The sequence below is a fragment of the Uncinocarpus reesii genome, genomic scaffold (assembly GCF_000003515.1).
Source record: "Uncinocarpus reesii 1704 scaffold_2 genomic scaffold, whole genome shotgun sequence".
Classification (NCBI taxonomy): domain Eukaryota; kingdom Fungi; phylum Ascomycota; class Eurotiomycetes; order Onygenales; family Onygenaceae; genus Uncinocarpus; species Uncinocarpus reesii.
Genome location: NW_003052499.1, coordinates 3563102 through 3575350, shown reverse-complemented (window position 1 = coordinate 3575350; position 12249 = coordinate 3563102). Strand labels below are relative to the sequence as shown.

The following is a 12249-nucleotide window of genomic DNA, read 5'->3' as shown; positions in this document are numbered from 1 at the left end:
TCTGGATCATATGCCCTCATGCAACAAATTGAATGAAGAACAGCAGCTACTGCCAGCAGCTCATCTTGGGGTGCTCTATATCTCCATAGTACTTCTGGAACTTGCATCTGGCTGCAGTTATAGCCTCACTCACATTATTCCAATGCTTTGTTGTCATCTCCTCATTTTCCAAATGAGCAAATAGATGATTGTAAGTTGCCCACATCATATGAATTGTTGGTCCCTTTGTCCTCAATATTGTCTTGATATAGTGATTGAACAGTAACAGAAGCTTCTCCATGTACTCCATCTGACCCCATTCACTCTCAGAAAGTTGTAGAGCCTGATATTTGGCTGCTGATTCTTGATTCCATGCATCTATCACTTCATGAAGAACTAACACTTGTACACACATTTCATATGTTGAATTTTATTGGGTTTGGACATCCTGGATCATCTTCTGCTTGTTGGTTTGTTGATACTCTTGGAATTGAGCCACAAGTTGAGGTGATGCATTGATGACATTAGTCATGAGTTGAAGCTGAGATCAGTCACACAGTTAGTAAATTGCTCCAAATGTGTCAAGACTGTTATCAAAATTCATTATCTTTTTGAGTGTATTTGCAAAGGTGTTATTTGATGAGAAATTCTTTTAAAGATCATCTTCATCAAATATTATTGACAACATATCATTCTCTGGCTGAATCTTGAGCTTGCAGACAAGCTCTCAAACCACAAGTTGAATCACATGAGTCAGACAGGATATTGTTCCAGCTTCTGAGTTTCATTCAGCAGATCTATTAAATCTTGTCAATATTGGCCACAGTTGTTCCTTCAGCTCCAATTGCATTGTATTGTTATTAAACATGTTGTTGCTTGTAATTGCTAGAAGCTGGTGGTCTAGCTTCCATGCAGTCAGACATTTTATAAGAACTTCTGCCATGTTCTTTTCTGTATGAACTTCATGTAAGCTCTCAAAATCTAGCAAATGTTCCCAGTACTCCCAGTTCTTTGTAATATAATATCCATTGATTGCCATAAAAGCAAGATTGTTGGGACTTGTCCAATTATTCACTGCCAAAGACATCTTTGTTGTCACATCAAGATCAGCCAGCAGTGTCTTAAAAAGATTATCATACATGGTGTTCATGACCTGATACAGTGCCTTGTGAGTTGGAATGTTGTTTGTCATTGAAGAATTGAGCATTGACATCATTGTCTTAAAGATTGGGTTTTCAATTGCACAGAAGGAGAGATTCAGAGATATTACAGTTCACACAAGTTGCTGCTGAAAGTTTTCTAGATTGCATTCAGAAATAGATGATATATTTCAAGAACATTTCCAATTTGACTCCTAGAACATCAGGACTGTTACCAAAATTTGTTACTTTTTCATATAGAGAAATGGAATAACCACTTACCATCAACTGTCATAAATCCTGAGATCCACTCCCTGTCTTCCCACACTCTGCACTACACAGATGTTTCTTCAACCCACTTGTGCCATTTTCAGTAAAGCTTGGATGCTTGAGAACTGCCTGACAATTATTGCAGATCACCACTGAGGTGCCACTTGAAAGCTCAGCTGCTTGATCATATTTGGCTCAGAAGTCTGAGTGGCAGTTTTTGACAGCTCAATTTGGATTTCAGTTTCTCTTCTCCCCAATCAACTGAGCAGTCTCTGTTGTTGACCATCAGATAGCAAAGATCTTTGTGTGCTCCAGTTGTCATTTTATATATACTACTTTCTCAATTAGCATCTGACTTAATTCAGAAGGGACTTCAGTAAAAGATGATGCATCATTGTCTATGATAACACTTTCTTGAGAGGCTGGGTTCATGATGACAAGTTGGCAACAGATTTATTGAAGATGAAGATTCTGAAGAATATTGAATTGAGAGTGGGCATGATGAAGAGTTTTATGATCTATATTATAAAAGAGAGAGAGAATGTTCTGACAATGACTTTCTTTATGATGAGAATATCCATGGAAGGCTTCTTGCATGGAGGCAATATTCATGAATTGCTTCTTTCATGGAGCAAATATCTGACAATGACTTTAAATTATAAGTAAACTATTTGCTCTTAGACATTAACAATCCAGTCATTCTTCTCCTTCTCATTCTTCTTCTCTTCATCAGAAGAGACAACAATCTCAAACTTCTTCTCACCCACCTCCTCTGGTGGTGGTAGCATCTCCTCATTCAATGAAGCCTGCAAATGGCTCTGAAATGTTTTCATCTCCTCCTCCACCTCATCCTTCAACAGACCAGCAGCAGCAAGACAATTGTGCTCATGTGCCATAACTTTGACTTCAAGGGCAGTCATCATTGCATGGGCACAGACCTGAATGCACACAGCAATTGGATGCACTGCAAGTTCAATTTTGATCTAAATGTGTTAGAATCATTACTAAATTTCATTACTTTTTAACATATCTTATTCTTGATCTCTTCTTGCATCTGCATGACTTCTTCATCATGCTTCTTCTTCTTCTCAGTCTTCTGCTTCTCACAGGCCACTAGCACCTGGTGCTTGTGGTATTTCTTGGACTTGCTCTTGACAAATCACTTGGCCATGAGCTCTTCAATGGTCTGATCTTCCATTGTCTGATGCTCTTGCTTGTTGGCATTCTTTCTGTGATCTGTGTCAGTATGATATAAGTCAGTTTGCTGCTGATAGTCTGATACACACCATAATTTCTTAGCTTGAAGCTTCTGAAGAGTATCATGACACATCTTGTGGTCTGCCTCCCTGACTTTAAAAACATTCTGATCTTGCCCAGCTAGAGTCTGTCTATTCTCTTGCACAGCACAGGTCTTCTTATGCATCAAATATTCATCTCATGAAGTCATTTCATCCATTGGTAGCAATGTTGGATGATTTGAGACACATTTGACTTTGTAATGAGAATGAGATGAGAATGTCTGAAATATTTGGATGCAATATCAAGCTCCTATACTGGCTACTGTTGCTATGCAGTTTACTACATTGTCATGCAATGTTAGATATGTTTATTTTGACACAATATGTTTGTTTTAATGTGATATCAAGCTGCCTACTGTTGCCATATCAGGATATGTTTATTTCAATGTGATATGTTTGTTTTGACACAATATCAAGCTGCCAATTTGTTTACTATAAACCCATAACCAGTTGCTGCAGTATCATGATATCAGACAGAAGACATAAAATCAGTATTTTTATCTTCTCTTCTTCTTCTTCTTCTTCTTCTTTCTTTTCTGTAGGCTAACCATTATCAATTTCATTTGCTGTTTGTTGGCCTCCCCACAAACCATCTCAACACTCTCATTCACTTCATCTCATCCATTTTCCTGCTGCTGCAACAATGAATTGTGTTGAGTTTCCCCACACTGGGCCAGTACAAAACCAGTGATGAGTTGCAGTATGAGGCTGCACTAAAGAAGTGGGAAGCTGCCAAGACAACTTGATATAAGGCAAACTCAAAGGCTGGTCTGACAGTCTTCAAAAAGAAGACTTCCCACCCTCAACTCCTCTGACATCAGTTGAAAGCTGATATCTGTATGTGAAAAAGTAACAAATTTTAGTAACAGTTCTGATGCTAATTGAATCATTTAGGTGTGATTCAGAAGATTAAACATCTTCAAAGGTTCACAGATCTTATTATCCCTGCAGCTGTGTTTCAGCAATTGATTTGTGAAATCATCATTAACTGTGGCTGAGATCATGATATCCACTGACAACATACTGTCATTAAAAATCTTCAAGAGGCTGTGGAGGCAATCATTGTTACTTTGTTCAAGTGTGAGTATTAACAATTGTATAAGTTGATATTCATATGACTAATGCAAATTGAAAAGGCTCAGTTATGGCAATGGTGCATCAGAAGCATGTGACTGTCAATGCTGAGAATATGTGTCTGATCATGAGAATTAGCTCCATAATTGGATTGCAGTTTTTTGAATCAATCAAAACAGCCAACCACTTCTGTTCTGCTGCCCCCACTGCCACCTCTGCCTGCTGTGCTGTCTGTCCTGCTGCATCTGCTGCCTCTGCTTCTGCTGCCTGTGCTGCCACTTCTGTCACCTCTGGGGCCTCTGGCTCTGTTGTGTGGTGGTGGAAGTTCAACTTTAAGACACCACTGAAGATGCTGTGAGAACCTGTTGAAGATGAGGAGGAGAAAGAGAACAATAACAATGAAGAAGAAGAAGAAGAAGGAGAGAAGAAAGATGAGCTGATGGAGGTAGAGAGCACCAATCTGTCTAACTAGATGAATATTTGTTGGACTGGCTTGAGCTGGCTAATAGCCTCAACATTATTCATTAATATGAATCATTTCTGAGGATATTGAGTTTTTCATTGATCATGATACACACTGTAGAAAAAGTAACAAATTTTGGTAACAGTTCTAGCATCTTAGAAGCAATTTGAGCTTCTTGCTATACATAATGAAACATAGAATCAGAAACCCATGTCCCATTCTGATCTCATCTTGGATTGTCCAGTATCAGAACCAGTGCCATCTACTGCAGAATGGGAAGGTTCTTGAGATGTGAATCTCATACTGGAATGATGTCAGCTGGAAATTACTTGAGTGCAGAATGAGATTCCATGTCCTGTTTCTCACCAGAATGGAATATGAGAGCAAGATGGCTGGTTCTGGGACAAATTCCCAATCAGATTTTGGGACTGAGACCAATGCTCATGGGATTTGAAATCTCAGAACTGGTCCTGCAATCCAGTCTAAATGCTAATATTTTTGTTGTTTTCTTATATAATCAATCAATTACTAGCATCAGCTGTTCCCAATCTAGCAACATGTGTTCAATATCAACAAATTCTCTTCTCTTCTTTCTTTCTCTCTCTTTCTTTTTCTGTTGTGGTTGTTTATTCTTCTCATTCATTATCCATCACTCATTCTCATTCCTTCATCATCTCTGTTGTTTGTCTTGTTGTACATCAATCCTCAGTTTCTTTTTCTATATCTCTCAAAGACCCATTATTGTCACTGTTCTTATTTGTCTGTCACCTATCTCAACTTAAAGTTATATTCTATCTTCTTCTTTTCAAAATGTCTTCAAGATCATCTAAAACTTCTTCTTTCAAGCATTTCACTACTGCTGATAGTTCTCTGTTAAGCTGCAGACATAAATCAGATCATAAACAGTCTGTATCAGATCTTGCTGATCTGAACCATTGCACTCAAGTTGATAAGTGGCTCTTCTCTCAGACCTGTCACTCTCATAGGCTTATCTTCCAAGCAGTGTCATCTTAGTTGAAAAAGAAAAGATATCATAAAGTTGAACATTGTGAGCATCTTCTTTCTACTGCTGTTATCAATAAGCAATGGTTGTCTTCTGATCTCTTTGTGGATAGTGAGAATGGTGCAGATACTGAAATGGTTGATGTCAATCTTACTGCTGAAATTCATATCATGAATGATAATATCAGTGACAATAATGGTCTCAGTGATGCAGAGCCAGAGCCTATGCTCCAACTTTCAATATTCATTGAAAAATTCATTATTATTGCTGAGAAACTTCTTAAGAAATCTATCATCTCTGTCAAGAAATCCATCATGAGCTCTGTCATTCAAATCAAAAAGTCCACTGTTCTGTCTGCTGATATCAAGAAATCTGTTGTGAACTCTGTTATTTAAATTGAAGAGTTCATTGTTCTGACTGCTAGTTCTATTTCTTTGGCTGAAACCAATTCCACTGTTGTCTCAAAGACTATCAACTCCATCATTGATATCACTTCTGACTTTATTAGTGATAATGATGACTCCTGTGGCACAGAGTTGAAGTCAATGCCACCATCTTTATTGTCTTGTCAGAAATCTCTTGATTTTTGTGATTCTTTGCTCCAGAGTACATCTCCAATTGACTTTCTGCTCTATTGTGAATTAAATGTTGAATCTATCATCTATAATCTCTTGCTGAACAAATTTCTTGATTTGCCAAAACATTTCAGTTGAGTTTCTTCTCATGCTCTTCTGATCAAGACTCCTAGCACTCATCTCAAGAACATTGTCAATCTTTCTGATAATATTAATCTGCAATTTGTTGTTTGTTCTGCTGTTCTCAATCAGATTGTTACTTCTTTCTTGTCTGTTTGTGAATTCAAATCTGACACCACTGAAGTTTTTAATTATGAACTCAGATATGAATCTGTTGAGTTGATTCTCCAATCCAGCATTCTCAGATATATCAAAATCTGAGATGAACCAGAGAATTCTGAATCTCCATCCAAAATTCTATCTGTCAATAATGATTTGATTTGTAACAACTTTGTCACACTCTTTTCTTCAAATTCTGATTTGATTACTGATCTTTTTCATTGCATTGTAACTGTCTTTCTCAATATCAATGTCACTGTCTATAAGATTTTAGATTTCACAGTCTGTGTTTTCTGTCACTTCTTTATTGAGTCTATCATTTAAGCAGCTCAAGCTATCAGTCAGCTCACTATAATTCAATCTGTTCAATGGTGGGGTAGCTCTCCTGAGAATCTTCTTCTTGACATCAAGTTTATCAGTAGGAGCTCACAAACAAATGCTGTTGTTGTATACACTCACAGAAAGATTAATGAAAAATCTTGTCTTTCATGCTCTTACAGCAACAGTTCTTTTCAGCTTTGTGTCACTGCCACAAGCTCAACAGATAAGAAGATTGATAAAAAGATCTGTGTCTCTTGTATCTGATCAAATTCTCCACATCTCTGCTCTCTTCATTCAGACTTCAAGATCAACTCTTCTTCTGACAGTAATTCCAATCCAAAATCTTCCTGTCTGTTGTGTTTCTCAAGACTAAGTCATCAAAGAACAAGTCTATCCCAATTAAAGAAAAAATCAAGTCTGCCCACACTGATAAGACATCTGAGTGTGTTTTTTTAAAGTCATATCTCAATTTGCAGTCTTTTATGAGCTCTCTAAAGAACTCTACTGATGACATCAAACAACTCCACACTGCCAGTGCAGCTGTTATTTTTGTTTACAATAAGATTCTCAATCATATTGAGAAATTGAAGAAGGTTGCAGAGAAGAAAGAGTTTGTGAAGTCATCAGAATTCAATTACAGTTGATAGACTCTTCTCTGATCTGGATCATGTGTCTTTGAGCACTTCATTTATTTTTCTAGATAGAGTAAAATAGTTGATAGAAAATTCAAGAAACTGTTTATTAATGTCTTTCATTCTTCTCAACTTCATCATAGCTAGAATAATCACTTAACAACCTATAATCATGAGTCTTAACTAAATCACAACAGCAAAGAGTCCATCAAACAAATCAGTAACAGGTTGGACTCTTCTCTCTACTCTACTCAACATATCATCATCAGAGATATCTCTTCATTTATTGCTGAATTTCTTCTGTTCTGATCCCAATAAACATTCTGACTCATCTTGATTTTCTGTGTGGAATCAAGTTTTGTGCTTACTGCTCAATCTGTAAGAGAGCTGATTACTTCTCAAGACAGTATCATCTTTCTGTTGATCTTTTTTTCTGATGATACTATGTGTAATCACTCTCTTCTTTCTATCAGTAACTGAATCATCCTCTAAACCATTTTTGAGTTTCTTTCACTCATATTTGATGATTGTTGATAGTTTCTGATAGAAAGTAACTTCATTTTCATACACATCCACAATGTGTTGTACCTCTATAGATCTTTCAACTGACAGATTCTTCTTCTTTAGAGCATGAGTTACTGCTGACAAAGACTATAATTCTTCTGAATTCTCTATTTCTGCTTTTATCAATCTTGAATTATTGATAAGATTCTTTAGAATCTGACTGCTTGATTCTTTCAACACATATGTTTCAAGCAGGTGTGATTTGATCACTCAATAGAGATCAAATCATTATGATTGAAACTTCTCTGAATTCTCATTCTGAATGAGGACCCATGTTCTGACTTCAAAATTCATTTCACAGACTACATCATCTTATATATGCTTTGATTTGATAGCCCAGTTGAGAAGAAGTTTGTTTGCTAACAACTGTGTGTGAGTAACATTCTGAATTTACTTGTCTGTGTTCTCAACAGAGACATCATCTGAAATTGATTTGTTATCATCAGACAGAATACACAGATGCACATCATATAGAAGATAGAAGAGGCTCAGCTTATTTGTCACATGTAAACATATGTGTGCAGTGAATAAAGCTTGTGACAGATACTCATCTCAAAGTCTAGTTGACTTGCTGAAAAGATATTTTGTTAACATTTTATTAATAAGACTGTTTAAATTCTCAATCTTTCTGTTTGTTTGTAAGTGATAAGATGTTGTCATGTGATGCTTTATTTTTAATATTATCATATAGTGTTGAATGGCTTCTGACAGAAGATTGGCACCATTATTCAACAACAACTCACATGGTGCATCAAAGTTAATAAATATCTTATTGTGAATGAACTTCACAATCTCTTTATTTGTTGCTTTCTTGAGAGATTTGGCTATCAGTCAACTGGTCACATAATCAACAGCTGTTATAATTCATTAATTTCTGTTGAATGTCATGGGCAAGATTTCTATAAGATTAATGACTCATCTCTTAAAAGACTTTATACTTACATCTATCATGTGCTGAGCTTCTTCATGTTCTAAATTCTTTTTTGATTCTTTCACAATTTAACAATTCAGACATCACTTGATCTCATTCTGAATCTGCATCTTCATGTCAGATCAGTAGCTGCAGAATCAGACAACTTCTAGAAGTTCTGGACACTCAAGATGATTAAATTCATCATGCATTCATTAAATCAAGTCACTTCAAAAAGACTTTTCAATATACAGCACTTTCATATTTTTGTCAACAATCTGAACAAGCATCTCATTATATCTATCACTCAGATCCAATTTCCCATATCAGAACATATGACTCATCTTCTCAACTGATCAGTAAAGTGTCAGATCATCAGACAGTTGTTTTAATTAAAGATAGATCATCATTATCTCATATCACTTCTCCTCTGCACATCTATAGAGAGCAGCAAGAGACTCTTCTTGAGCAATATTAATCAGTTCTTGATTAAGAAAATCAGAACACCTACTGATGACATCAGAAACAATAGCTTTCTTATCTGAGCAATATTTGATTAACAGGTCATATTTCTGAAAATTGACAACTCAACAAGCAAGACATTTCAACAGCTTATACATTGTCTGAAGATACTGCAGACTCTCATGATTAGTGATTATAGTGATCTGCATTTCATTGTCAATATATCAATTGAACATCTTCAACACATGCTTTATCACTAAAAGCTTCTTTTCATAAACTGGATAGTTCAGTTCAGCCCCCAAAAGCTTCTTACCATTAAACACAACAGAATGAAGGAGATTGTTGTCTCTCATCTGATAAAGAGCACAGCCAACAGCTCATTTCAATGCATTCATCTCAATCATGTAAGCTTTGTTCCTATCCAGTTGAATTGTGACAGAATTCTTCATTATCATCTCATGCAATTTCAGAAATGACATCTGACAAGACACATTCCAGATTATCAGATAAAACTTCTTCTTTCTCAATTTCTCATTCAACTTCTTTAAAAGATTTGATAGAGGCACAGCAATTCTTGCAAAGTTCTTTATGAATCATTAATAAAACATGACAAGATCTAAGAACTGCTGAACTTCATGCACATTCTTCAGTACAGATTAATTCACAATCATATTCATCTTTGTCAGTAGTGGTTGAATGACCCCCTTCCCAACAATATAATCACAGTACTCAAGCTCATTCTTTAAAAAGATGCACTTGGACATCTTAGCATATAACTTGTGCACACAAAGCTCATTAAATACTTTCTTCAAGTGCTCAAGATATTCTTCCTCAGATTTCAAAAAGACAATAATATTGTCAAGATACACCAGACAAAAGGTATCAGTATACTTTATTAGAATAACATTCATCATTGTTTGAAACAAGAGCAGAGCATTTGTGAGTCTGAAAGACATTACTAGAAACTCATACTTTCTCCATTAAGTATTGAAGACTGTCTTTTCTATTAATAGTTCATTCATTTAAACTTGTCAGAAACCTGCTGCTAAGTCAACTTTTAACAAGATTTTTGCAGTTTCAATAGTGTCCAGCAATTTCTGTATTCTAGACAACAGATACTTATTTTTCTTGATGACTTTGTTGAGAATTCAATAGTCAACACACATTCACCATGCTCCTTCTGTCTTCTTCATAAATAGAACAGAAAAACTTCAAGAGCTAGTCAATGGTTGGGCCAGTTCTCATTTCAAAAAATTATTAATTTGCCACTTCTGTTCTTCCAGAAGTGCTTGCAATAGAGAATAGACACAGATATTTATCAGATTCAAATTCTCCATGTCAATATTCATTTTAAACAGTTGATCTGGTGGAAATTTCAGTGGTAAATTCTTCTGAAAAACATCACTATAGTTATCAAGCAACTTTTTCAATCTAGAATTCTCAGTAGAAGTATTCTTCTTCTCTTCTCCTTTCTTTTTCTTGAGCACATATAGAAAACACTCCATCATAGACTTTCAAAGTGCATGTGCTAACTGATGAGTCATTATTAGATTAAGTCTTTCAGCTTCAGCTAGCATGTATTGTTGCATGTCACAAGACAGTATCATGTGGCACTGCTTTCTTCAATCAGTAATTGACATCATCAACAATTTCCAGCTTATGTGCAGATCCCAATGCTGCAGCCATATCTTTTCAAAAATCAGATCATATTCAAAGTTGTTGAGAACTCTTGCAGCAATTCAGCATTTAAACAAGTCAAGTTCAAGATAGAGGTAGATTTAATGATTGAACCACATACATCTTTTATTCAGTAATCAAATAACTTTTCTTAAGAAAATGAGCTTCACTTTTATTCTTGCTGCTAGATCTTGACTGACAAACTCAGTCAATGCTTCCAAATCCAATAAGATCTGAATTATTTCAGCTCTATCAGAATCTGATGTTACTATCTTTTCTTGATAAAGCATCAATCTCAATCCTGCAGCATTGAGGTGTTCAGCATCTGTTAAAATCATTTCAGTATCAGAAAGTTTCAACTTAAGAACTTCTGCTGGATTCAGCAGATTGAAAAGATCAGAAATCTCATTAATTCAAGAGATTTCATAAAGAACATCAGTAAGTGTCTCTGCATTCACTAACTTCTCTTATTTCTCAATTCAGATTTTGCATTGTCCTTTTCCTTCCTCTTCCTTCTCAGATGCTTCTTATCCAAATTCTTTTTATCTGGGCATGTGCCCACACCATGGCTTCTCAGACTGCAAATATAACAAGTTTTGTTTCTACAGCACCACAATCACCACATCCATGAGTCCTTCTTCAGAGGATTCAGTCTTTGAAGTATTGCATTGATTTCATCAATCTCCATATCATCAAGAGTTGTGTTCATTGCACTCAAATTCATTGCATCAGGGTCAGAAGTCTCAGCATGATGTCTTCAAGTCAGTCAGCCTCTCACCATCCCCATGGCTTCTTCTATGTCTTTCAACACTTTCACAATAGTGTCTCTTATTGTCAGCTTTTGGTGTTCTCATTTTCATTCTGCTAGAACATCAGATTTCAGTTCATTCAATAGTAACTGAATATAGACAGGTTCCAGTAGAGAGTATCCAAGTTTAATGTATATCTGATCAAGTTCAATCAAGAAGAATTGAACATCTTCTTTTTGCTTGATATTCACAAGACACTTCCATTAGTAGTCATCAGCATTGAGCTCAGAGTATCATGTTGTGATTCATTTTTCAAATTCTTGCCACATTATTGACATTATGTGATTGTTCAGATCTCAGTTCACTAGATCTTCTTCAGCTGCCCATCATCAAGCTGCATCTCCAGTAAGCCAGATTGAGGCTAGAGCAACTTTCTGAGAGTCAGTCACTTCTCTTTCAGTGAAGATTTTCTCTCAATTCCAGTACAATCAGCATTTAGAAAGCCACTTGTTGGCTGCATCATTAGTTATCTTTCCATCATATTCTTTTGATTTTTCAAGTTCAGAAGCTTTTCAGGTTGGTGTCTTTCCATTAGCAATTGGTACATTTGATGGTTTGGGTACATTTCACAACCCAGTTACACCAGCCAGTTGAAGCATTAAGAAGAGTGGGTGTAAGACTTGGGGCCTGTTCTGTTCAAATTGCCTTGAATAAAAGGGTTATAAAATCCTTGGCAGCCCGAGCACAGAATTCCTTTGCCACACCATTTGGGAAGAAGTTTATGTGAGGGATTCCAACTGGGGAAGGGGAGGCATTATTGAAACTCTTTTGAGAATTTTATGGGAAATGGGAAA

The 12249-nt window shown here is 36.0% G+C and overlaps 2 protein-coding genes across 2 annotated transcripts; one reads left to right on the top strand and one right to left on the bottom strand.

Moving 5' to 3' along the window:
• Positions 1-2065: 2065 nt before the first annotated feature.
• Positions 2066-2677, bottom strand: UREG_04201 (uncharacterized protein; the record flags this gene model as incomplete). The annotated part of the gene is made up of 2 exons (XM_002544638.1): positions 2066-2371; positions 2675-2677. The coding sequence occupies 2 exons, from the start codon at positions 2675-2677 to the stop codon at positions 2066-2068; spliced, it is 309 nt and encodes a 102-aa protein (XP_002544684.1).
• A 2356-nt stretch (positions 2678-5033) lies between these two features.
• On the top strand, positions 5034-5621 carry UREG_04200 (uncharacterized protein; the record flags this gene model as incomplete). Its single annotated transcript, XM_002544637.1, has 2 exons — positions 5034-5128; positions 5339-5621. 2 exons carry the CDS (start codon positions 5034-5036, stop codon positions 5619-5621), a joined length of 378 nt encoding a protein of 125 aa, XP_002544683.1.
• Positions 5622-12249: the final 6628 nt, after the last annotated feature.